Raw genomic sequence first — 27626 nt, forward strand, 5'->3', positions numbered from 1 at the left:
TATTTTAACTAAAGCCTTTTATTCTATACAACTGTGAAACATCATTTACCCTTCTGGCATTGCAGACTCTTCCATTAATCTTTCCTGTTACTGTGTTTCAGGATGGTTAGAAAGAAAAAACAAGGAAAATTACAACCTTGGGCTGATCAAACAAAAAAATTACTGCGAGCAACTCCAATGTATACAATAGGACAGGAAGACAATCAGGAAACAAAACATAACCCAAACAGTGCCTATTGGAACAGACAAAGACTCTTGCTATTAATAAATACAAGTCAGGACAATTTACCAATAAAAGTTAGTTCTGTTTAACTATTTAATTCACAAATAGCACTAAAAATGTGCAGTTAAAGCACAATTGTGTCAAACTAAGCATACACACAAATGGAGATAAAAAACTGAACCTGATTCTCAAAAGATGGGAAAAGACATGCTAGCTTAATTCTGAACCATGGTTTTGTCTAAGCAATGAACTTGTTTTGCTGGGTTAAAAGTGCAGAAGGGAATGACTATTTTGACTATATTTTGACTATTTCTTCAAATAAAACATGATGAAAAATACATTACTTTTTGTCTGACCAATACAATCCCAGTAATATAATTTATTGGGACTTTCCTTAGGCCTCAACCTAAATCTTGATCACAAGATACAGGAAGGGCTAGAGCATGTGTCTCCTGAAGAAACTCCAATAATATACTGCCCCTTGAAGGCACTTGTGCTTCTGCTTCAGACAAGAGTCATTTCTAACCATTTCTCTACTAGGATTTGTAACTTGCTCTGGCTACAAATGGTTTTCTGGGATATCCCCACATTTTCTCACAAAAAGCTGAAAGGCCCTTACCCTCCCTCCCCCCAATAAGTTAAACTTCTATAAAAGATTACCATGAGCCTATGACAGTCACAGATTTTTAGAAATAGCAGTGAAAACAAGATCTGCATAAATCTCTAACAAAAGAACAATTGCATATAAAACCTCAGAAAAGAAGAATCAGTATTTTTATCTTATGAATATGAAATCTGCTGAGAAGTTTCTAAAGTTTGACATTAAACATATGAAGTTATAATCAGAATGGTCTGAAGTTTTAACAGAATGTCACATACCTTTGGAGCACAGTTACCAAAAATTGGACTAGTGTGTCTTTAGAACACCCAGGACACAGTGCAGGAAGTAGTTACATATATATTTAAAAAAAAAAAAAAAAATCTCTAAGTTGCTGCAAAGCACGTTCACTCTATTATGATGCACAGCATCACTGGACTCACACTGCTCTGATATTTTTCTAGTGTTCTCATCTTGCATGTCAACAGCTCTCTAAAGCAATTAACACAATTCTCATGTTAACCCTTGGTTTGCAATTAATGGGCCCATATAATACCTATTTTCTGGTGTTTTCCAAATTTCTTTTAGTGGTAGAAATGCTTAAGTAACCTTTGAGAAATCATTGCTGGAACTTTATGAATGGAATGTACTAAAAATACCTTGTGTGCAGTTCTTAATTACATTATGAACAGTGACTAATATGGCCAAACCTGTTTGATACCGAGCATGAGCAGATGAGGGGATTATTATGTTCTGGAAAAAAAAAAAACCAAAAGCAAAAAGGAGGAAGCAAAAGTCTGCACTGGGTTATCATCCTCTCTCTGTACACCTCACACAACACAAACCACTCGGGGACCTCCCATCTCATTGACTGAGACTAGGACAGACTTTAGTTTAAGTCATATAGATTTTTTTTTTTTCCTCTATATTACAGGTCTATTAGTCACTTCAATTAGATGTTTACTTCCCGTCCGTACTGAGGCATTAGAAGTCTCATCTACCTTACAGGGGTTCAGTGGACTGCTCTAGAACTACTCTTGGAACCAGCACAGCAAGGTCAAGTATGTGATGACCGCTCTGGTCCTGCGCTGCCTCACGTCGATTTCTGGCGGTAGTGAAGTGTCAGGTCCCCACCACTCTTCCAGATGAAGTGCTTGACAGTTCGAAGGTCCATGTTGGGGTCCAAAACCTACACAGCATAAAGTCAGCTTTTATGTCCAAGTCTGCTAAGCTGGCAGAAATTTATTAAAAAAATCCAAACCAAACCCTCCGGTTCACCCACAGGATGGTATCAGTTTTTGCAAAGACTCAGATTTTTCAATTAGCAACTAAGGGCGATGAATTACTGAAAGATTTTAGCAGAGTAACATGTAACTTTAGATTACAACCACCTCCTCAGTACCTAATCTTCATTACACTTATCAGGCAATTAGTGGTTTTGGATCAATTTTGAAAACTGCCAAAAAAGCAGAACTCAAAACATTCCAGAAGTGCTAAAAATACAGCTCTATGGAATTGCATTAAGCCCATTTGTTGGCTATGAGTAAGTAACCCTATAAGGGCCCCATGTTAGACCAAATTAAACAGGTTTATTAAGAACAATCTTTCATCTACCTATCTGCAACTGACAAACTTGTGTCAGCACTAAGTTAACCTAATGTCAAAACATTTACTTGGTTTTAAAGGTAACACAATCTATAGCATATTTCAAGCTCAGAACTCAACAATTCACAACCAATTCACTGCTAGGGCTTGGTTTTGATCACAGGGAACTCACCTGGTCCTGGCACAGAAGTTCAATTTTCTCCTCTGCTAGCACAGCAATGTCCTCCTCCTTCTCTTGTTCTCCTGCTTTCTCATTGTTGGAGGAGCTCGTTGTCTGAGACTCGTTATCCAAGTTAATGATTTTCTCATACACGTGTTCCATCACTTTCCTCACCTGCAGCATGTCACTGGCTGACAGCCGGTCTCTACAGGAGTTACAGAAGTTTGTCAGGAAAAAACTCGAGAAGCAAACTGTATTTCTCATCTTCACAACATCCTCCTTAGCTGTAAGCAAACTATGCAACTACACAGAGATCATCTTTATATCGTCCAGTAGTAAATTATCAAGATCATCCAGAACACCATGACTGTAACAGCAATTTATCCAAAGAGTCACACAGCAAAAAACTCAAATGTGGTTGAGTTCAAAAGACCAGATAAAAATCTGGATTGATTTCTAACCAACCCAGCTCCCAGTTACAGCTCATGTGGCTGGCAAAATAGTTTGCCTTCCCTGCTGGCAGTTTTTGTCCCTTTTCCTTGCAAAAAGCAATTATTCATCTCTGTTAACAACAGGAAACAAAGCTGTGGTTCTGAACAGAGTAACAATCTATAAATTCATCTGCTGATTAAATACCACAAAAGACAAAGTCCCATTTCAGTAGTTAGTTCTTAGACATTTCTTAGCATAAACTTGTACAACTGCCTGTTGAACCTAAATCCACATATTCTTTTAAATATTCTGATATAATTCAGTGCTTTAGAGCAATGCTGCTAAAAACTACAAATTCATCAAGGACAAAACAATTCTGTGGGAAGTCAGTGAATTGGTTTGGTGGAGTTTCTTTGTTTTTCTTGAGCTTGCAGGGTTTTTTTTCCTGCAATTTGGATATTTTAAGTTGATATTCATATTTGCATTACTTACTTTTTTAGAGTTTTTGCCCCTGAAGATGAATGAGGTTGGAGGTAGAAGGGAATCTTATTGAACTTGGGCATATTTTTCTAGAAGGAAACAAGTTTCAGAAGTGTTAATTTAGGATGAACCCTTATCAGCTCCTATTTGTAGCAGCTGCTACATGAAGTATATTCAGATCCTAATTATCAAAACCCATGAGAGATTCCTAATCAACATCCCCACCACAGTCAGCTTCCAAATTACTCATACTCCTGAGACACTTCAATTTAGATGATGCACAGATCATCTAGCTTTTGAATATAAATTATCATTTATTTCAAAGGCAATTAGATAGTATCAAAAGACAGCAGCAATATGAAGTGTATTCTCTGTTCCTGAGTTCCCCACTTGAAAAGGATACCAATTATGCACAGGACTTTGAATTCTTTGTCTAAGACAGTCTGTCAAAAGAAATTGAGCAAAAATACTTTAACTGGACACATCAAAAAATGATGCATCAGGAAGAGTCTTGATTACAGACCTTGAGACCATTACTTTAAATACAAACACTGCAGTATCTGAATTGACATTTTAAATTTTTGCTAAGTTAATTGCAGTACATCTCAAAAAAAACTAAGAGGCCAAACATGTACCCGATACTTACATCCACAGTGATGTCAATTACCCATTGTGGCACCGTTTCATTAAGAAGCATGGATTCAGTTTCACCTCCTGAATCCCGACATAACAACCTGAGATACACAGAAATAACCTTTATTGTAACAACAATTATTGTCATTTGCATTAGAAAACCTTTCAGGAGAGGTTCTGCCCTTTTAATGGGCAGGGAGCCTGAACTCTTAGTGATCTCCTCTAGGGAGGAGATCACTCATTTTCTGTAAAGACCAGAAGGAGCTGTAGGAAGACAAATCCCAGAGCAGAAACAGGGAAGAGGATCTTAGGAGACTATGGCTAAGACACAAAAAATGTATATAAAAGTACTTTGCTCTGGATTGTGTTATGTTTGTGTGTTGAGGTACAGAACTGTCAGGAGAAGGGGAAAGGCATCTGGCATAAAGCAATTTTCTCCTCCTTGGGAAAAATGAGCTTTGCATGTAAAGTATCTGCTAAGCCCTAAGGGAAAGAATAAAACCAATTTCAGGAAATGTGCACATGCAATGATGCAAAAAAGCCACATTTCATTTTATCAACTGCAATGAGGTATTTTGTCAGATTTCTGCAAGCCAACTTTTAGGTCCTATAAACGAGGCTTGCTCCCTCCAGTGGGGTCTTTCCAGTGTCCTCTTGAGGAGCAGCTGCAGAAGAGTGAATATCCACCAGAACCGAAGGCAGCAAATATTAAACCCCACGTACAACATAAACACGTTGATACTGCAAGAAAAAAAGTCAGTTTTCCAAACTGAAAGTGGTTTTCCTGTTTTACTGACCAAAAGTTACATCATTATGGGGGCTGTTCAGCCTGGGAAACAAAACCAACAAATCAAACATGCCTCAACCCGTACATTTAAAATCAACTATGTCAGTAAATATCAAACAATTCACAGAGTTTGCAAGCTCAGCACTTGTTTCACAGCACTTTTAAACTGTCTCTGATGTATCACATATCACAGTCAAGTTTTTCAGTGTAGAATGAGAAGAAATAGAAGGGTAATTAGTTCACACATTGCAATCCAGAACCTGTGTTCCTCCCTGCCAGAGATTAGGACCTTCCACTGGATCATTTTTGGGAGCAGAAGCCAATTATCTATTGAATAGCAGCTCCTGAGTAATTAATGCTCACAGACCAGCACAACACACAAGAATCTAAAGCAACACAATTTCATTCTAACACACAGTTCAATTTATCAGTTTGCAGAAAGAGGGCACCCAAAAATATCACACACAATTAAGGACTATACACAACCCTTGCTGCTTTAAACCCCCACACCTTGCTGATGTTCAAACTCACATGCTCAGCTAGACAATGCCAAATCATCATCAACAGCTGCTTATTTTGCCTGTCAAGGGCATCTCTTAAATGTACAGAACAGATACAAACAACATTTTTGAGAACATTCCTGCTTGCAATAAGAAAGGGATGCTTCAGTCACTGAATTTGTATTTTGTAAGATTTTATACCTGAACAAAGTGCGTCCTCCAGCCTCACCAAAAATAACTGGTGTATGTGGTGGCACTTGGAAATATCCATTTCCTTTCTGGACTCTGTTCTCCTGCTCCCCATTCACTGTTGGAAAAAAACATATAAAACAGCAGTGAGACTGCAATAGGCCTTAAAACTGGGCACACATTCCACCTACAGCAGATATGTTTTGTAAATTTTTAAGATCATATGCTTCATAAAAACCAAGAAAATCCCCATTTACCAGATACAGCAAGTATATAAAAAGAAACACTAGAGAGTAACTAGATCAATACAGGTTTGTGGAAGGCTTATTTCAAAAGCCTGTGGAAAAAGGAAAATAAAGCCCAAGAGCCAAAACAGAATTATGAGGTTTCTTCCCATTTCTTTTGTCAAACTGAACAATGCTAATATTAGGAATTAACTACAGAGACTCTGCTGAGAAGACTATTTTTCCCTCTAGAGTGACAGTACAGAACTCTGAAGGGTTGCTTGCACTGCTCTTCTACCTGGATTTGCCAGATGTCAAAACAATGGACTAGGAAAGCTCAGACTCACAGTGCCTTGAAGTTCCTGTGTTATAAATTCAATTCATTATAGCTAATTACTGCAGTAATGGGTATGGGTTTTCAAAGACTGAAGAACCTGATTCCTTATCAAGTGGATAGGACAAGATTAAAGAAAAATCAGCATTATTCATACACCTCTTGAACAGTGCAGCTTCTAATCAATAGGTATCTTGAAACAATGTAGAAGAATTTGGATGCCTGACTTGCATTTGGGAAAAATCATCTCCATGACACTGTAGCACCTCCTTACTGTATCTGAAGAGATGTTGAATTCAAGCAACATTAAGAAATTTAAATGGCACAGACTCATGAGATGAATGATTCCTCAGCTTTCTAACCAGAAATATATGTAGCCAAAGAAAGGTCAGAAATTGTAATAAGCAAAGAAATCAAAAAAGAAAATCCCTATTGGAAGGGGTAAACATGATACTGAAGTTACAGCAAGTGAAAAATCCTATAGTTTGAAAGATTTTTTCATAACGCTTCTCTGAACAATTGAGAGGAACAATACTGGACATATTTTGTGTTTACTTAAACTCGTATCTCTACAAAAATGCCAATGTCAAGCAAGTTCACTTCACCTCCTCAAGTCACTGCTCAGTGCCAGTCCCCTAACTTTTTTCTTTTGGAACAGCAATGAAAACTGATTCTGTTGGGAGTACTCCAAACATTCCACTAACCCACAACTCTACACAGTAATAAACAGTGTAGCATCAATAATCCAACACCACAAAAGCCTGTGAGTGGCACTTCTCAAACCTTGTCTGGCTCTAAGCTGTAAACTGCCGATACACAACAGTGTGAGAATCAGCAACTGGATCCAGGACAGTCTGCCAAGTGCTCTAACCCGCCATGGAAGCCAGTTTTGAAAGAAGAAAATAACTAATTCTTGGCAAAGTCTCATCACAAAACAGCAAGATATGCTGAATGTACAGTTCTTAATTTCATCACCTATCTATAGAAAGTAATTTCTTATTCACCAAAGATGAGAATTTTCTGTCAACTCTGACCTGGGTTGAACTGATTTTCAACTCAGGAGTCTCTTATTTCACCAAACTCTTACAGAGTCTCTTATTTTGCCAAATTCAGTCTCTATCTTACATTTCACGTGGCTGTGGCTTTCATCTAAAGCCTGATTGGACTTAGCATTGTTACCTTAAACATCACTTTAAGGTATTTTCTATAGACCTATTCCATGTATTATTATTATTATATTGAAGGTATTTTTTCCAATAAAGCTTTTATTTTATTTAGCTCTCAATACCTAGAAGAAAACTGGAATTAGGTCAAGAGAGTACTGGCTAATGTTGGATAACTGAATTACTGCTATTTACTGTCATTATCTAGTGTTTCTTTTCCATGTCAAGCTTCAGTTTGCTAGAAATTGTTTTTCATCAATATTTTTCATCATGTTTCTGTAACTTCAGAATCATTCATTCATCCACTTTTTTTTTTTTTTTTTTTTTTTTTTTTACAGACAGACCTAAGAGTTTTGCTGATACTTTTGGAAGTACAACACACTTTCTGGTGTAAAGCAAATTTAGAAGTGCTAAAAAACATTAAATCTATAATTCACAGAGAACTAGGTCTAAGATAACAAGTGTTGTACCTGTTTAAGATGTAGATATATGAACAAACAATGCAGGGACAAGTAAAAAAGGAAAATATTAAAATACTAACCATGGTTTATCTCATTTTCTTCTTCATCCATTGGATTGATATGTGTTCTAGGCCAATACTCCAGAAGTGCTTGCAGCAGAAGCCCTCCAAGGTTTACTGTCAAGACACAGCAAGGCAGAACTTCAATCACACAAAAAAACATGGGCAAGATAACAATGTCCATTTGATCCACAGCTGAAAATTCCCCAGGAGTTTGAGCAGTTCTGTTCCCAAAGCAAACTATTTATGGGCACAGAAATCTGCTAGTCACAGTCTGAGAGCTGCATGTTACAATCTTTCAGGAAAAGCTGATTTTAGAATCCATGCTGTTGGATCACTCATGTGCTTTAACATTCTCTACATTAGGTTATAATTACTTTTCCCCCTTTTACATCTTGAAGGTTTAAAACAAGTGTAAACCCTGAACATGATTGTTTCAGAAAAAAAGGAAATACTTTGGAGAATATGCTGCAGAACTTAGTATTATGGAAGTAAACCCCAAAATCCAATCAGATACTGACATATGTGGCACTGGAATACTTCAAAACATATATACTGGAATTTATTCTGATTTCTTTGTTAAAATAAACAAATTAGTTAAAATTAGTTAAAACTTACATTTTGGATCTGAACCATCAGGACTGCTAAATCCAGCATCCTTTGCTGAAACCCAGGCTGCAAAGCAGTCACTTTCATCCAAAGTAATTGTCAACATCTGTTGGCAAAAGACCACAAGGAATGTAATAGTTGTTTGGGATTAAATAAGTCTATAAATTTCTAACTTTGCTCCTACTTAGCTGAGAATACAAACCAAAGAATTTCTGAAAGCATGACAGCACACTTTGGTTACCAAACTCTAATAATTCATAATTGGTATTGAATTCTCTTTTAATAAATTTTTTGCACAAGCAAAAAATTAATAAAGAAATGTGTTATTCAGATTATTAAGAAGAGGTAAAACTTGCTGCTTTACTTGAAAATAAATTTACTCCATCAGATAAGCAATGAATGTTCTCCTAAAGCTAACAAACTAAAACCTTTTTGAACAAACAATATATGAAAAAAAAATGAAATATGACATTAAAACAACAGATTTAGGAGCTGTATCTCACCCCAGTTTTCAAGTCCACTGAGAACCAGTTTGGCACATAAACCATTTTAAATCTCTTCTTAATTTCTTCTTCAAAATCTACTTTCCCAAGGTCTTCAACTTTACATGCCTATTCACCAAAAGAAATGTACAAAAGTACTGAGTCATATCAACACCTCAAGTCTTTTCTTTGATTTTCTTATACACTTGGAATGATTGTGACTTATGATCTCTCCCTGAGCACTGCAGTCCAAAAACACACAAGTTAAATATTAATTCTTATTTAAAAAGTCAAATAATAATTTATATGGTAAGTAATTTTTATTCTTCATTTATCTTTGCGTTAGTGGCATCAAACCAGTAGAGAGGGCTGGAAGTATTACTTCAGATTACCAGAAAATATTTTCCCTACACTGAGTAGACTGCTGTCTTCTATACCCTTTGTCATTTTTCTCCCCATCAGTACCAATATTTCAGTACTCCATCAAACACTATTTCCTGCACATCAAGCAACAAATTCAGCTCAACTACTGCAATGGGAACAGCAGTGAGTGAATTTTGTGCAGATGCTTTATGTCTGTTTTTTTCATACTTTTACTTTAAAAGTCATTTAGGTAGTTCTGTTAAAATCCAGATTATTATAATCCACTTGCAAATTCATCCTGAAATACTTGTTTTAGGCAAACACTAAGGACTGCAACCTTGGAATTTATTCCCTCAAAATCCAGGAGAATTTACAGGAAGCAAAGACTGAAGAGTGCAGCTACAGGTAGGAAAACCTCCCTCGCTTCTTCCAGCCCCCTCAATAAAGTCTCAGCTTTTGAGTGCAGGGAGCAACACTAACCTGGCAAATAATCTCATCCCTACCATCCCTACAGTGAATAGGCATTTAAATATTTATCAAATGACTCTTCTCACAGTCTTTGTAAGAAAAAAAAAAACCTGAATGAAAGTAAAAATTAACATTAGCATTTAAGTTTGGTCCTGAGATCTAACACTTAAATACATACTGAAATAAAGAAAATTTTTCCAAAACTAATCTAGATAATTTTGAGTATAAATCTATATCCTCCAACTTCTTTTTCACTTCAGTCAACAACTCAGTAATCGGCTGAGCATGCTTTACCTCATTACTGATCTTGGCTGCATAGTTCAAGAAGAAGAAAATATTTAGCATTTAAACAGGCTTTTCCCAGAGAAGAAATTGCTGACCACCTCACTGATGTGGGATTTGAGTCCTTTCTCCCTGCACTCTTTCCCCTCCCCTCTGACCAATCACTGGTTAAAGCAACACAAAGAAACGTCACACCAAGTTTCCCCAGGCAACACCAGGCAGGAGCCAGGCTTCCTTCTCTTCATTTTCCTGCCTTACCAGCAAACACAAGCCCTCCTTGGAACAAACCCCCATCAAAACAGACATTACTATTTCCTGGAAAAAAATTAAGGGTCTGAATTTCAAGAGAATGCAGATGTCAATAGTGGATTGAATTCAGGTGAATGCAGATATTGGCCTCACATCAGGGAAAGCTACAGAAAACTCAGAAATGCCTCCTCCTTTTTCAAAAGGCAAACTCTGCATGATATCTGGAGACAGAAAGATTATTGGCTTTCTAACACTAGAATATATATATATTTAAAAATTGGCACAAAATAATTAATCATCCAACAGTAGAAAATCTGAAATTACATCCTTACCTTCAAGACATCCCAGTATGCCACATTATTATTTGTGTCTTTGGTTAATATGTGCCTCTTGTCATTAAGAATATGGCACTGAATAATACTAGCACCCCCTGGCAAACAAACAAAAATTAAGGTTACTACTGTCATTATTTTTTTCTAATACCACATTAAATTAAATCGCATAACATGACATGCTGTTCTTTGGTTTCATTTTTTCGTGTAAACCTTGGATGTCACCAAGATTTAAACATGTTTTTAACTGTAACACTGGAGAGACAATAAACACATTGTTCTGGTTGAAATCAAAGTATCAAGATTTTAAAAAACTGACTCAATCTTAGAGCTCTACCACTTGTGCTAAAGATAACAGATTTTACAAAGTCCTCTGTTAAACAGCTGTTTACCTTTTATAACTTGGTCAGGCTGTGTACACAGGGGTGGTATGGGATTGGTACAATCATTATCATAATCTCCTGATGCTCTAAAATTATGGATTCCCTTCAAAGTCTAAAGAAAGAAAGAAAGAAAATAATAACACATTCATAATTATCTATAAACTCTGCTTTTATCTGTGAGTAACAACTGCCAGTTCATGCTGCTATTTAGATGTTAGCTATCCAGTTCCAAGAAATATAATTTATTTCTCAAAGCAACATAAATAGAGAGCAAAGAAAAGTAATTCAAAGCTTTCATACCTTTTGAGCAATTTCAATATTAGTATTTTATGATTTATTTTAAAGAAGGCATACAAATCACAGCACATCCCAGTCAAATTGAAAGCAACAGCCCGACAGTTGCCAAACCAAGACTGCAAATCCCATGACTACTCAATTGCACGCACAGACTAAAATGTATCACTTACCCATTTATTCACAGAGGATTTAGTTGTTGCAACCCAAAGTGCTGGAGGAGGATCAGCTGATCTATCCAGTTCCATCTAAATAATGAAAGAAACTTTCCATCACGCTTAACTTAGTTTCCCTTTAATAATTACTACTGTCTTGTGTAGATCCACTCCCATAACTGAAAGTGTATCAAACAGTACTACTTTCAGTTTTCATTTAAACTTTGTATTCTGGAGTAAAGTAGCTAAGATTAAACTCCTTAAAATCCAGAGGAATTGTTACAAACAGTCAACAAATGACTTGTAGACAGCTGCAATGTTTATTAATACAGAGTAGTTAAAATTACTTCCAGCATGATGCAATCTTATCTAAGGGACAGTTTGCTAAGTACAGTATTTTCTCAATTATTTTGTATTCAGACACTTCATATGGTTAAAATGAGAATTTAAGTTTAAACACTAAGGAAAAAGCAGAATTTTATACATTTAACTCTGACATTACATTTCTCAGATTAATGAATCACTGTAGCCAAGATTAGAGAGAGGCCCCATCTGACCTCTGTACAGCTGACCAACACTTTCATTTTCCATTTTGAACTGAAATTTCTCATATTCTGACTTTTCCAGAACTAAATTAACATATCCAAGATTTTATCTTAACACACTAAGCTAGAGTTCACTCCCAAGGAAGGCCAGGCTGCTTATATTTATTAGTATGTTTCAGCTGCACACTCCTTATACACCTGCAGGTTCCAAGGTCATGTCGCTAAAGTTAGAAACTGAAAAAAAAATTCAAAAAACAGTCTCTTTGAAAGATTTAGACTTGTGCATGCAAGTATCATGTTTAGGTGTTCAAAAAACCCACAAACAGCTTTACTCCTGGTACCCATGAGTATGTAACAGATTCTAAAACAGTCCTGTGTACATATGCTGCTGCTAAGAAAAATCCAATTTTGTACAAAACCTTGGCAATGCCAGCTCAGTTTCTTAAAACTGTACTAGAGCCTGATAATCCCAACCTCTCATGTGTGAAGCATATTCAATTTCAGTAATATTCAAATTTGAATATTTTCAGTAGCTGTCAGGCATCCATTTTTTTCAGGCAATTAAACTTCAGATGCAATTTAAAGAGACAGACCCAATCTGCTGAAGATGTGATATAGTAAACCCTTGTTAGCCAATGTGAATTCTTTAATCAGTTTGTACCTCAAGCCACTGTTTCATGAGAAAACATGCAATTACCCTTTTATACTTGTGAGGGTGACAGAACACTGGCACATGTTGTGAATTCTCCATTCTTGGAGATACTCAAAACCCATCTTGACGTGGTTCCAGGTGCCAGTGCTGTCAGGCAGGGGAGAGGAGTGGACCAGATGATCTTCAGACATCGCTTCTAACCTCAGACATTCTATGATTCTCTGAATTAAACTGAATGAAATTACCTTAAGAACTGGAGCCTTTTCTTCACAGATCAGCACCCGGATATCAGGATTTCGTAAATCTGTACAATAAATCTTCCTGTCTCTTCCTCCTGAATAAACATGAGTGAAGGCTTCATTGACCTGCAGAGCCCAAACACCTTCATCGTGCACTCTGTACGTGGCTATGCACCTCTGCTGCCCCAGGGACCACAGGCGGATCGTCCCGTCAGAGCTGCCTGAAAGACACTGAGCAACAACCAGCACACTTCAGTCAAACTGCTATTTAAGTGCTTTGAAATCTTTTTTCCCCCTCTAAAAAAAAATTGATAATTCATATAGTTATATTCTTCCACTAAAATGGTGCTAAACAGGTAACAATTGCAGTCATGATTTCCAGTATTTTATGTAAACAACCCACTCCATACCCAGATGAATATGTAATAAAAACAACTTTCACCCATTAGTCTCCCCACCTTAAACACTAAATATCTGTACTCTACAACATTAAATAATTACATTGGAATGAACTAATGACATTTCTTCTCTCTTAAAATGCCTTTGTCTCAGGGTAAAGCACATACCTGGGTGCCATCTCTGTTCAACAACAAAGCTTTGACATTGTCTGTGTGCCCTTTAAGTTTCATTAGTTTTGCACAAGTCCTTGGATCCCACACTCTTAGAACCTATGGAAACAGACATTGGATAAGTAACATTAACACCATTCTTCCCACTAATGTGTTACCTCTGCAGAAATTAAGCCTTTCCAAATGAATCAACCCTTATTCTGAACATACAGACATCTATCACTGAAAATACAGATAAGTATTCTGTATAAGTACAGATAAGTTTTCTGTCTTAAATAAGACAAAACTGTATCTTATGCAGCTCCAATAATCAGATGTGATCTTCTGATTTTAATTTAATTTGTTCTGGCTTCTTCTGTCTTAAAGAAATTAAATAATGGAAATTACTAGAAAGAAGATAGCATGATATGGGCAAAAAATGTGCTTTTGAGAATTCTCTCAAATGCTTCACTGGTGTATACCATTTTCATTTTTATATTGTCTTGGAAATAAAATTCTCTCAAGGTTAGATTAGATAAAAAAACTCAACTCAGAGTCTTAAGCCTGTTTCACCTTCCTTTACAACAAAGAGCAAGGGCTGTCTCTTGGGAACACTTGAGCTTCATTAGCTCACTTCATTTTCCACCTCCTGCAGGGATCTTATAAATTCCTGGCACCTTCTCTCCTACCTGCAGGTTCAGTCTTGATAATCATCTGAGTCATGAGCCCTCAAAATCAGAGCTCTTGTGGGGAAATGTAATGATCTCTGACAAAGAGGGTTACACAAGATGATCTGATTGTCTCCCCTTTGTATTAAAGCTCTATGGATACATCACATCTTCAGACTGAGGCAGGATTTGTATCCTACACTTGCACTCCCACTTAAGAGAAGTGTCTGCCCTCACTATTGAAAACACAAAAGCTGCCACAGACATGACATCGAAAATGCATAAAATTGTCTCTTCATACTGAATTCGAACTGAAGTGAAATGAACCTCACCAAATTCTGCTTACCTTTTCAGTGGACCCTGATACAATAACTGTTCCCATTTGATTCATTGCAAGGCTGTAGATTGAGTCTTTGTTCCCACTCAGGGAAGAAGCTATTTCAAAATAAAATTCACATTTTCAATTTTAATGCTGTTATTTGAAAAACATACTTATTCACTCAAAACTGGTATTTTAATACTCTTTGACCCATGAAAATAGTGCCACCCTGCCCCATATACAAAGCTGCTTTAAGAAACTCTATAGTCAGCATAGTGCTGGGAAAACCCCATTCCAATTCTTAATCTACTACTGCATAAAAACAAAGTAACCCCTCAGAATTATGGTCATTACAACCTTGGTGACCTTTTGGCACCACAGTTCTGTGCCAGGGCCACCAACCTACTCTTGCTCAACTATGTTATTGGAATATGACACTTCTTTGTGATCCTGTAACACACATTATTTGGATTTAAGTGCAGAGATTTCTTTTTTCCAAGCCAATTAACAGTCAAATTCTACATTTTATATTCAAGGCTCTTCTCCTAGTTCAGCAGAAATGCAGAGAAGTTACACTGCAGCACTGAAATGTGTCATGTGAGCAGGGATGCTACCTCTGCATTTGTGAAAACCATATGGCAGCTCCTTAGCACCACACCTACCATCAGAGCTGAGGGATTCTACACCAACCAGCCTAACCCACTTTTGGAGATTAAAGTACTAGTCCCTCAACTCTGAAAAGCACAGACACAGCAAATGAAAACCATCTATTTTGAGAGCACAATCAGGCATTTCATCAAGCCTCAAATCCATACCATCAGTATGCCAAAAAGGCTGACAACAGGGACAAACTGCATGGCCAGCAAAAACGTGAACCTTCACACAATGATTTATTTAGATAATGGATCTAAGTTTCTAACACAAGACTTGTAACCTAATAGCATAATGTAATATCACATTTTGTAACAGTGGAGAAAGTTGTGTCAGGGGAGGTTGAGGCTGGAAATCATGAAGAGGTTCTTCCCCCAGGAGGTGCTGGGGCACTGAACAGGCTCCCCAGGGAATGGCATGGCCCCAAGGCTGTCAGGGCCCCAGGAACATTTGGACAATACTTTCAGCACAGGGTGAGATTGTTAGGGTTGTCCCATGCAGGGTCAGAACTGGACTCAACCCTTGAGGCTTCCTTACAATTCAGGATATTCTATAAGCCTATGAAGAATTATGCAGCTTTACTTCTGAGTCCTCTTAGCCACTAGTTATATATAGCATCCAAATGCAAACTGTCAAATGCAACCTATTATTTGGTGCAAAAATAAAGAGTTTTCCACTGTCCTCAAAGAACAGATAAAAGCAACACATAGAACTGAAAACTCTTGAAGGCTAGCACACTGTTCAACAATCATAATTTAGGAAAGGATTACATACAGAGTTAACACAAGCTGGTGAGCAGGAATAGGAGTATCTTAAATCTACAGAAGCAGAATTTATGTCAGAACACAAGCAAAGCTCAACTCCACTCTCTTCTGGAAGGGACCATCTCTCAAAAGCTAAGTCTCTCCATTTAATTTGAATTATAGCTCTGGTGACTGAGAGACCCTATAAAAATAGCCTTCCTCTTAATGCTGGTTTGTGTACAGTGCTTCCAGGTAATAAAATAGAAAACTAATGCACAAGAGCAATTTTCATTTGTACTCTGAAAAAATTCATACTGCTTGAAAGGACTCAGGAAAAGAGGTTCTGTGAGGACATATACTGTATTTTTCCAACAGAAACAGTTACTGGGGAGCACTTAAATGAAAGAAAAAATTCCTCTGCTTCCTTTTCCTCTCCCTTATAAAATATTTGTGTTCCTACTCCAGAAATGCAAATTTCTCCCTGTCACCTTAGAGGCAATGTCTCCACTTCCATTTGATCTTGGGTTCAAAACAAGCACCAGCTCCTCAGTATTCCCCATCTCCCATTTCTGATTCACTTGAATCATTTAGGTTCTGTATCACTGTTACAGTGCACAAGAAATGTTTCTATGTTTCTTCATTATCCCTCAACTGACTTTTCCTGTGAATTCACAAATAAATTCTTCCTTCAAAAACTCTTTGCTCAAGTAGAAGACAGCAAAATTTACAGTTATCAGCAAAGTTTGGCTATAAAATAATTCTACTTTCAGTGGAAAAAAAAAAGGAAGAAATAGAAGGATTTTATATTTCTGGAAAATATAAAGTAAATTTCTTTATTCATGTGCCATCCCTGCTCTCTAAAGCCATGTCTCTTCCAAAGGCTACTCGGACATGTCAGCACACGGCTATACTTGAATTAAAAAGTTCTTTAGACAATAAATGCAAAACGGACAGTTGTGCCCAGGAGATGCACCTCTGGTTTTAGAAGCTACCAAATCTATAAAATTAAACACACCTGTTGAAATCAGCCCAATACAGTAAATAATAATCCTCACACCAACAAAACTACATGCCTGCCTCTTCACACATGAAATGTCTCAGGAAGATGTTGTGTCAATTCCAAATTTTAGTTTTGCAGATTTTCCTTGAGTCATTCTTAACCTATGAGCAAACAGGCTTATTTAGAAAATTAATGTGTGGCAGGGTGCAAGAAGGTTCTGTTCCTTCCCAATGTACACATCAGACTGCTACTGTTTAAAAATCCATCAAATTAGCTAAAAAATGAAGATCAATCACTGGGAATACAAGTTTTCCAACCTACTCAACAACCAGCAAAGTATACTGTGGTCACACTGGATTGTCCTTCTCAAAAAATCAACTGTAAAATAGCCAAGTCAAACCAGGATGCCATGACCCAGATCTGTGTAATTCACTTAAATCCAACTGAACCTAAAGATTGGTGTGACACTTCCTTGAAGAGCAACTTAACCAGTTCTACCCTGAGCATCCTAAAAAAGGCAGTGTTGGAATTGCTGTTAAAAGGAAATATCTCACAATTTATAGTATGCCTTTCTGGGAGAGAGAAGCAGGACAGGTGACATTGAGAATTAACCCTGATGAGCAGAACCTATGGTTTCCCCCTGCCTTCCAATCTCTAGTGAGTTAGATCTCACCAGTATGTTATCCTCATATGTAATCAGTGCTTTGTTACTCTGAGTGGTTTTTGGTCTAGTTTATCTAGTAACTGTTCTCCTCACAGATATGACAAATGTATCAAGTCCTGCTTTAGCAGCTGTACTGTCTTTTTCAGCATCTATGCAAACAAAATCCGACCCCAAATTATAAAACACAAAAAATGTAGGAACAAATAAGCTAAGAGAACATTTCTCTACAACATTGGTTGAGAGGTTAAAAGCTTCTCAAGTTAAAGCTCTACCAAGTTTCAGAGAAACCAGCATGTCACAGTTCAGGAGAAACAGTTCAAAGAGACTTGTCCTCTATTCTAAATGCCATGAGTGTTGGCTGCTCTAGATTTCCAGCTATTACATAACAAATGGACTGAATACATACAAACCCCACCTTCAAACTTCTTGCCCATTTTTTATGTGCCGATAGAAAAAAGCATCAACAGTATTAAATTGACCACCCAGATGAAGCTACTCAAAATGCATTGCATTTGCCTCCCCTCCCCAGGTACCTACTTGTGACAGTATTATTTGAGGCAGTCAGTGCTGTGAGAGTATTTACATCCCAGAGGAATATTTGTCTGTCCAGCCCAGCAGATGCTACCAGCTCCTTATCTTTTGCATATGCTAAAGCTTTCACATAGTCCTATAAAAAAATAAATGTAATAATATGAATCAATGTTATCCTTTTGAAGTCTCCATCTTAATAATTGTAAGAATGGCAGTGATCACACACAGTATTTACAGATAATGTTTTTCACCTTATGCGTCCTTAGTGTTGACATGCAAAATCCCTTATGTGCATTCCACACTTTAACAGTAGTATCTGAAGAAGCAGATATCACTAAATTGGAAAGAATAAAGACTAAATTTTAATGGCTTATATATTACTTTAGAGCATATTTGTACTACTCTAATTTGTTTTGCAAAATAAATTAAAACAATCATTTATATATACATTTCAGTTTTCATTAAAACAGCTGCTTACACTATTTACCAAAATTACAATATACATCACAAATTAATTTTACATGCTAAGAAAAGATGGAAAATAATTAAAGCAGCACATAATTTACTTGTATACAGTTTCTGAATACTGCAGTTCTGAAACTTTTAAGTACTTACATGTTTTGCCATTGCAGCAGAGCACAATGTCATTTACCCAATCTGTGTGATGTTCCATAGATGCTATATAAGGGTCTTGCTGCAAATTAAGAAAAAAAAAGCTCATCACCAATGGAGAAGATTGTGACTATCACATCCTGTTGTGGTATCTTCTTCAACCTACATATAGATCCAAAGTTTCCTAATGCAGAGTTTTTTGAAACCACACTCTCAGAACTTTTTTTGTGAGAACTACACAGTTATGTAAGATACCACAGTATAAGCAATATCAAAAGGATTCTGTGATCACAATAATTGGCAGCTGTTAAAAAAAAAGCATAGGGTACAGCCCTGAAGGCAGCTTACCAGCAGGATAACTTGGAAAAAAAAGTAGGTTTAGACCCAGGAAGGCTCTCCTGACTGACCTTGTGCTGATTGACACTCCATATCCTTATGATGGAGTCCCGGCCTGCCGTGAAGAGTCTGTTTAGTGCTGGGTCCAGCTGAAGTGCATTTACCCCATTCCGGTTGTACTTCTCCACTTCATCTCTAATCACATAGGAAACCTAAAACACATTTGCACAAATCCAATTATGGTATTAAGATAGTGACCTGGCCATAAAATCTGAACATCTAATTTCATCTTTTTAAGGTTCTTGAGTAGAAAGTAGGAGGAGTTTTACAAGTGTTGTCTGTCAGTTTGAGAGTTACCAGCACCACCAAAGTCATTTGCCCCCAAAAATGGGGAAGGGTCATAGAGAAGATTCAGCAGTCATAGAACTGGAACCCAAAAGATTCTTTCAATCATTACAACTTAAGCTTAGTCAGACCCAGAGAATCCTCAGTTCAATTCCCTGCTGTGTGTGCACATCCTGGGTGATCTTAGACAACGCACTGAGTCTGTGCCTCACTTCCCAAATGGGTTCCATAGTTTCTATAGATGCAATGCCAGTATTTCATAGCCTCACAAAGGAGAAGATATGATCACCATGGAAAACACTGGAAGACTGCAGATACCTATTGAATTTGTGTCACTATTATTTTTAAACCAATTTTTTAAGAACTATCTACCTGCCAATATAATAAACTCAAACTCTTAGTGCTCTTTCAGATAAATTATTCCATTAGTTTCTTTCCTTCCACGTTTGACAGTACTGTGTAAAGGTTATTTCATGGATTTGTTCAGAAAAATGAAAAGGAAACTTCAGGAGACCCTGAAAGGCCACAGCAGTCTCCATTATGAGTGTTCAGTAAATACAATTCTAAGACACTGCAGTTTCTTCAGAGCTACTGCACTCACTTTCCTGATCCCTGGGTTTACACACTACTCTGAGGAAAGCTCTCACACTGAGGGAAAAGGAGGGGAACATGCCAGTTATGCATCTTCCCAGGTTCTATAAAATATAATCAGAACAAGGTAAAATTTCATGCTTGGTATAATCAAACCTGCTCAAAACAGGAATCCTTTGGATACACAAGCATCAGTGTTATGAAAATAACACTTTTTGTCACGAAAATAACTACTTTTATAATAAGTAGTCTTGGGTTGGAGATCTTTCTACTCAGTAATTTTTCACTCCAGTAATTGTGTTAAAGTAGCATAAAGAAAATGTTTTCCAGATCAGGTCAGTGACATGATATAAATCCAACAAATTAAGATGTTCAGTGGTCCTTATCACAGAAGAAGTATTTTACAGCAGCTCAGATTCTGTACCATGAGAGCAAACAGGTCCATTTGGTGAATGTGGGAAATACCTCCATCAAATTATCCCATCCTCAGGCAGCACAGCACAGGCACTGATGCCTGCAGAAAACACATCCAGTGCCATTCTGAGAAACAGCTGCAGCAGCTCTACAGACCAACACTGAAGGAACAAAATTAAGAGCCTCCTGAATCCTTGTGCCTCAACACTCTCCATTACTATTCCACAAGTCCTTCACTACACTTATTAATGTAGTGTGCATGATATATAATTGTATGTACAATACATGTACATAATTGTATTATTATGTCCTAATGCTCTGAAGGACCTTCTGTCAGCCACTCTCAGCCCTCTCAGTATCACAGCGCTTCCTCCCAGTTTCAGATTGTGTCCTCATTTCCAGTACTCTCAGCTTCTCCCACCCATTCCAGACTCATCCATAACATTCTCACTATCCATACTCGAGTTTCCACCTACACACAGCTCCAGAGATGCTGCTGAGAGAAGACACCACCAACCACACAGAAGTGTCATGTTAAAACACTTCAAGCACTTGGGATATTATTTCTTTGTGAGATGCAGGGAGCAAGATGAATGTGCCACTCCTTACCTGGAGTAATCACATCATGTCTGCATTGCTAAAAGACCCACACAGATTATGTGTACAAAATAATGTTCAAGTCAAAGTCAAGGTTTAACATGATTCAAACACAAGGCAAAGGGATGCCCATCAAACTCACTCTGCTGTCAAACTCTTTGAATAAAGCCAATGAAAACACTCAGTTAAAAATACTAAATGTGAGCAGCAAAGACACAAACCTAGGGGGCAGTAGATCAAATTCAATTCAGAGAGAACAATATTTTTCCTGACACAGTATTAAGCTCAAGGTCAGCAGGGCCCTTCACCTCCTGTTTTCCCAAATGCTAGCAGGATGTTCTTTGAGAAATCCTTAATTTTTGGATTTGTTCCTCCTCTGTCAGTCACCTCCCATATTTGTTATATTTTCAGGTGTAATTTAAGAGCTCTTCATTCCACTCATAAGTTAGATTGTCAAACTAAGTTAGTCACCTAAGCATGATAATGCTGATGCTTTTTTGCACATAATGATTTTACTCTTTAATTTAAAGGAGCTCAAGAAAAACACAGGCATAAATATTTAAAAATGCAAAAAAAAAAAAAAGCCCCCAAATGATGGCTTAATTTAGTAAATAAGGTACTTTTCATATATGATTAAAACTTTCATAGGACTTTGGAGATTGAGTCATATTTCTAAAATAATCTTGACAAAATTAAAGTCAGCTCAACCAAATACTGCTTTTCCCTCACACAAAGACATGATCAGAGGAGACTGACAACCATTTCTCATTACCACCAGTACTGAAAAACTCAAAAGTTAATTTGCCCTCTATTGCCTTCAACAATTTCCACATATTAATTTAGTCAAGCATTTCTTGGCAAGTATTATTTTAATTTTAAAAGAACTGGGATAAAAGAGAGGGGTTGTATTTGTTTCAGTGTTATTGTTCCCTGGTAGATCTGAGCTGGATCAGCAGAAGTTGAGCAGGAAATCCAACATCATCCTTCTTTCTCCCTGAGAAACTTGAGAAAACAACTCTCCTGAAACAACTAAATTAAACAAGATTTAAATCTTGCATTCCTTTTTTTTTTTTTTTTTTTTTTTTGTGCAAATACAAGATGTAAAAAAAAAAAGATGTAAAAAAAATATGGCAAAACAAAAAGAGCTTGATACAAATTTCCCATCAGTGTCTGCTACTGTGCACAGAATTCAATTAGTTATTTTTGTCTCTCCTCACACTTAGGAAGTGTTTACAAATTTTACAAAGTGTTATTTACTTTGTTTCCTTCTTAGGATGGAAAGAAGAAGAAATAGTATACTTGTCCTGATAAATTGTCATAAAAAATTGAAGGAGTAATGGTTAGAAGAAATCCCTATTTTATTAGGTAATGATAATTTCCTCCATGCCAGGGGGAGAGACCGTGACAGATATTTTTCAATCATGAAAGTAATTCCAATCCAAATTAAACATGGATTCCTTAATTTATTATTTTTTTTAAATTTCTAATACTACAAGGACAAACAAAGAAAATCGAGAGAAAATTATTCTGCAGTCAGCAAGTTGATGGGACACCAGACCAACACTTCAAATGAACACTGGAATTCAAGCAGCTGGCTAAGGACAAGGCAAACCATTTGTCCTGAAAATAGTATGAACTGAAAGAAAAAGCCTACAGCAAAAAAAAAATGGACTCTCCGACTCATTTTGGAGACCTAATGATATCCAAGTAACTGTCAGTTGTTTACACTGAAAATACTTAAATACATTTATTTGCTCAACCAAAGTAAAAAAAATATTGAATGGTCCACTCCTGCTAACCAGTCATTCAGACTGAAATAAACATCTTGAATATTAACAAAACTTAAATAAGACACACACCACATGTGGCTGAACTGAAAATAACCCCATGAGACATTTGTTGCACACCACATGGAACAATTGGAAAGGGAGGTATAACACCAGAAGAATCCAGGCTTGTACATAAATGCATTAATTCCATATTAAGAGAGAAAAATTAAGGGTTCCACAAAATCTGTTGAAAGACTGTTGAAATGCACAGGGAACTTAAAATGCATCAATAAAAGCAACAGCAAGTTGAATAAAAGAGCTGAAACTTGTATAAGGGTTGTGGATTTGCAGCCAAGTCCACAAAATCAAAACACTCACTAACAAGAACAGAGGAAGGTTGCTGATAACCACCCACATGTGGTTCTCCATTATGTTCTTATTTGGGAGAAAAAACGGTGAGAAAGTGCTTTTTTATTTGTTTGGGCTCTTGAGTGTCACTTAGCATAGAATTAAAAAAATATTAGCAGATTTAGTAAATATGTAAGACAAATACAAAAGCATAAAGTATCATTCCAAGCCTGTGTGTACACAAATGTATCTGAACAATATAAATGCAGTAAAGTTCTGGTTGAGGAGAAACCGCTGTGCTAAAATCCACCTCTGCTCCTGAAGCACACAGATCTTATCACTGAAGATAAAGTACTGGATTCTGCCTGGAAAGGGGTGTGGAGACTCCCAGGAAATGAGGGCTCTGAGATCTCAGTGGCCTTTGCCCCACTCAGGACAGGCTGGAGCACATCCCTGCTGTGCCCTTTCCATCAGAGCACAGAGCCAGGGGCAAACACGGACACAAAAACTGGGATATAGATCACCACGACTTTACTGCCACCACTGGCTGGGAGGGCCAGGGCTTGTGGGATGTCAAATATTTTACTAACAACCAAAGCTGTGACATTGACACTGCTGCAGCTTTTATAAGCTCCCATAACGAGTAAGAATCTTCCACAGCAGCAGTGAACAAACATCACAAACATCTACTCATTATAAAGAGTTTATGGGATTCAGTACCCTAAATGGATCAGGATTAATCATTTTAATGACTACCTAAGAGCTCCAGAGATAAAGCTACTGCCAACAGATACAGTTTGGCACACAAAGCCAAATGAATTTCTTGCAGGACTTACAAGTGTTTCCTGCATGGATAAGTATACCAGCTGATGTGGGACCATGTTACCCCCATTACATTACATGAACTATAACAGATTATATCTTTACAGACGGGTAAAATCTACTTTAAAAACATCCCACCAAACCACATGAAGGAAATAGTAACCAGCTGAGCTCTGAGGACACTCATTCCCTGTTTTTAAGTGAACAATAAAAAAAAATAAAAATAAAAGAATAGGTATTTCTCAAAAGTATGGGCTCCATGAGATCTGAATTGCATCAAGAATGAGATAAGCAGCAGTAAAGTACCAAGGAAAAAAAACCAACACTGCTTTACTGTCTTGGTGGAGCATATGTATCCCTAAAAATACAGCTTTTAATTAAGAAGACTATTTGAATATTTATCCAGCCTCCAGAATAAAAGTAATGGAAGGCACCAAAAAGCTCATTTTACCCTTTTACAATGGAATCATCATACTGGCTATTTGTTTGCTTAAGCATTATATATGAAATACATTTGTAATAATTTTTACATTTATTATACATAAAACATAAAAATAACATAGATATCACATCTAGTAAGCTGCAGTATTAGTGCACAATATGACAAAATCAATTCAAAAAGATCACATTGGTTTGGGTTGGAAGGGACCTTAAAGACCATCCCATTCCAACCACTGCCACAGGCAGGGACACCTTCTACAAGACCAGCTTGCTCAAATCCCCATCCAGCCTGGCCTTGAACACTTCCAGGGATGGATAATGAGATTTTCTTATTCTGTACAAGGCTTAAAATTCATGCAATCATATTATAAGGATGCTGACCTTTATATGGCAAAATTCTCACGTGTTGTCAACAGGTTGAGTGTGGGGGTAAATTTATTCTGGCCAGGGAGCAAGTTTGGGAGAGCAGCTACAATGTAACCCCTCCAGGGCAGCTCCTTCAAGGCACTTGCTGGGAAGCAGCTTCACCTTGACTTGGCTGGCAGGATGACATCTGAAAGCTACAGCTACAGCACACTGCCAACAGCAGAGTCTGACACAGCCCTGCATCCTCCTTTCCTTCCCAAATCAGTGTCTGACACACCCCTGCATCCTCCCTGCCTTCCCAAATCAGTGTCTGACACAGCCCTGCATCCTCCCTGCCTTCCCAAATCAGTGTCTGACACACCCCTGCATCCTCCCCCCCTTCCCAAATCACTCAACCTCACTCCTGTAGCCTTCAGGAAGGCAGGACAAAGCTTCACAAACACCTGCCACTGGACACTTCAAAGCCTGACTCCCATTTGAAGAGTCAAACTTCTTTCCTTTTTCTATGCATGGAATTTGAGACCTAAAACATCCACTCTGATAAAACCATCAGAAACTACAACTATATGCAGAAGCACCCTAAACTGACTATTTTGGATGGCTTTGCTTACCAGTAGAACAGGTGCATCCAAGCTAATAATAGTTCTGATTTCCATAAACTTCAACCAGCTCTCCTGCCATGGAAGGAATCAAGTTCCTCCACGCCAGAAAGGTTTATTTGTAAAAGCCTCTTCTTCCAGCTTCATAAGTTTAGGACAAATTTCTCCAACTTTCTCTCTTAAAAACTCTATGTAGAAGCATCCTAAATGCTCAGCCATTGGGAATTAAAACAAATCATGAGTAGTTTTATTTTTCCATTAGCAGCTAACAGATAAAACAGCCACTTAAAACTCCTTTACTGGAACAAAGTCATGTCACTAATCAAGCAAGTGAAATAGTAAGAGCCAAGAAAAAAAAAAAAATCCAGCTTCTAGTCAAGCTCTATAAATGTGTCTTGTGGAATGGTTTGGGTTGGAAGGGATCTTATAGGTGCTTTCATTCCACTCCCTGCAATGGGCAGGGACACCTCCCACTATCCCAGGTTGCTCCAAGCCCCACCCAGCCTGGCCTGGGACACTTCCAGGGCTGGGAAGCTTCTCTGGGAAACACAACCAGTTATCTGGATCTAAACTTACAGGGCACTGCTGAGACACAGATCAGTGTCAGGTACATCAAGGGTCATTGGTACCTGAGGTGAAAAAATACCACACAGCACAATGAGAACAGACAAAACATCACAAACCAGCACAAATCCACCTGTAAAAACCAGCTTTTGAGCTAAACAATGTTTAGAGAACAAAAGCAGGAGCAAAAAAGGAAACACTGACCTCTTGGATGCATGCTGCTGTCAGGGAAATACTACTTCATAAATAGGAGTGCATCAAGCAAATATCAAGGTATAAGAAAATCCCCCTCCCTAGGGGTGTAACTTGCAAAAACTTGTTTATAACACAGGCATTCTTTATATTTTAAAGTATGTCCAGTTTTTTTTCAGGTAAGGCAAGGGAATTCTTTATATAGAATTGACAGAGTGCTTCCCTTCACCACAGAAAGCACTAAATGCTCTGAAGAGATGCCCATTTCTTCTGTGTGATAAATGTTGTGTCCAAAAACTAAACCCACCTCTGTTTTGAAAGCTCTTAATGCTATTTTAGGACTAATCAATATTTCATTTGATCACACTGGAGAGGTACAGCTGAAACCTGCACTTGCCACTAGGCAGCTTTTGCACATTGATAAAGCATTAAATCCTTTCCACAGTGAAAGCTGTAAAAACATTTAAAGGGCTGGCAGAATCACAAACAAGAAGAAAAGCATTAAGAACCATAAAATAAAATTATTTTAATCACTTTTACTGTTAAAGAGTCTTGACTTTTTTATACACACTTTGGTAATTCCAGTGTCTCACACCAATGCTACAACAATCTGCTCGTAGCTACACGTGAGCCCAAACCACAGGGTTTGATTCTTCCTCAAGTGTGCTGAGAATGTCTACACCCACCTGGCTGCCTGTGCCACGGGTTTCCTTCAACAAATGCTGCCTGGAGCTAGCAAGGAGTACTTCTGAAATGTGAGAAGAAAATCCCCTGCTCCTTGCTCATGTGTGCAAGGATACAGAGTGTTTTACAGAAGCTGAGCAGAAATAGGATGTGAAGCAGATCAGAGCATCATGGAACGGTTTGAGTTGGAAGGGACCTTGAAGATGACACAGTTCCAACCCCCTGCCCTGGGCAGGGACAGCTTTCTCCGGATCAGGCTGCTCAGAGCCCCGTCCAACCCGGCCTTGAAAAATTCCAGGGATGGGTCATCCACAGCTTCACCTGGCAAACTATTTCAGTGCCTCGCCACAGTCGCAGCAAATAATTTCTCCCTAATATCTAATCTAAACCTACTCAGTCACCGAACACAGCCAAGAGAGCCGCGGCAGGAACCAGCAGCTCTGTCACCGCTGAGAATCCACCAAAGCGGGTCTGGGGGCACCGTCCTCTCCGTCTCAACTCACCTCCCCCCGGGCTCTGCCGCTTTTGATCTGAGCTGCTCCAGCTCTGCCTCCCGCGGGCTGCAGCACCCGACCCGGCTCGGTAGCGAGAGGCAGCTCAGCCCCCGCGGTGCCTCAGGCGGCCGCTCGCCCCGGCCACGGCAGGCACCGGAGGCGGGGGAGAGCCCCCGGGGGCGTGCGGCGCTGCCTGCCCGCACCGCAGCGCTCCTGTGGGAGAGCGGGGCGACTGCGCTGCCATAGAAACCCCCGAGGCCTGACATCCTGCAGCCGCCGGCGTGACCCGCGAAGCTCCGGGCTCCCTTCGAGCCGTGCCGACCCCGCCGCGCCCTCACCTGCACTTTCCGCCGCCCCGCCGTGTTCTGCCGGTGATGCGCCGCCATCTTGCATGTTGACACTGTGGCGTCATGTCCGACCGGAAGTG

At 38.3% G+C, this 27626-nt stretch overlaps 1 protein-coding gene across 1 annotated transcript; it reads right to left on the minus strand.

Annotated features, from left to right (window-relative positions):
• Positions 1–27626, minus strand: WDR48 (WD repeat domain 48). The gene is made up of 19 exons (XM_083878536.1): positions 27538–27626; positions 19045–19185; positions 18641–18719; positions 18277–18359; positions 18032–18161; positions 14464–14552; positions 13468–13569; positions 12908–13132; positions 11484–11558; positions 11026–11128; positions 10634–10731; positions 8961–9068; positions 8467–8563; positions 7870–7965; positions 5620–5725; positions 4145–4232; positions 3511–3587; positions 2599–2791; positions 1–2010 (listed from the first exon to the last, which is right to left on the minus strand). The coding sequence occupies exons 1-19, from the start codon at positions 27583–27585 to the stop codon at positions 1915–1917; spliced, it is 2034 nt and encodes a 677-aa protein (XP_083734662.1). The 5' UTR covers positions 27586–27626; the 3' UTR covers positions 1–1914.

The sequence above is a fragment of the Zosterops lateralis genome (assembly GCF_965231275.1).
Source record: "Zosterops lateralis genome assembly, chromosome: 1".
Taxonomy (NCBI): domain Eukaryota; kingdom Metazoa; phylum Chordata; class Aves; order Passeriformes; family Zosteropidae; genus Zosterops; species Zosterops lateralis.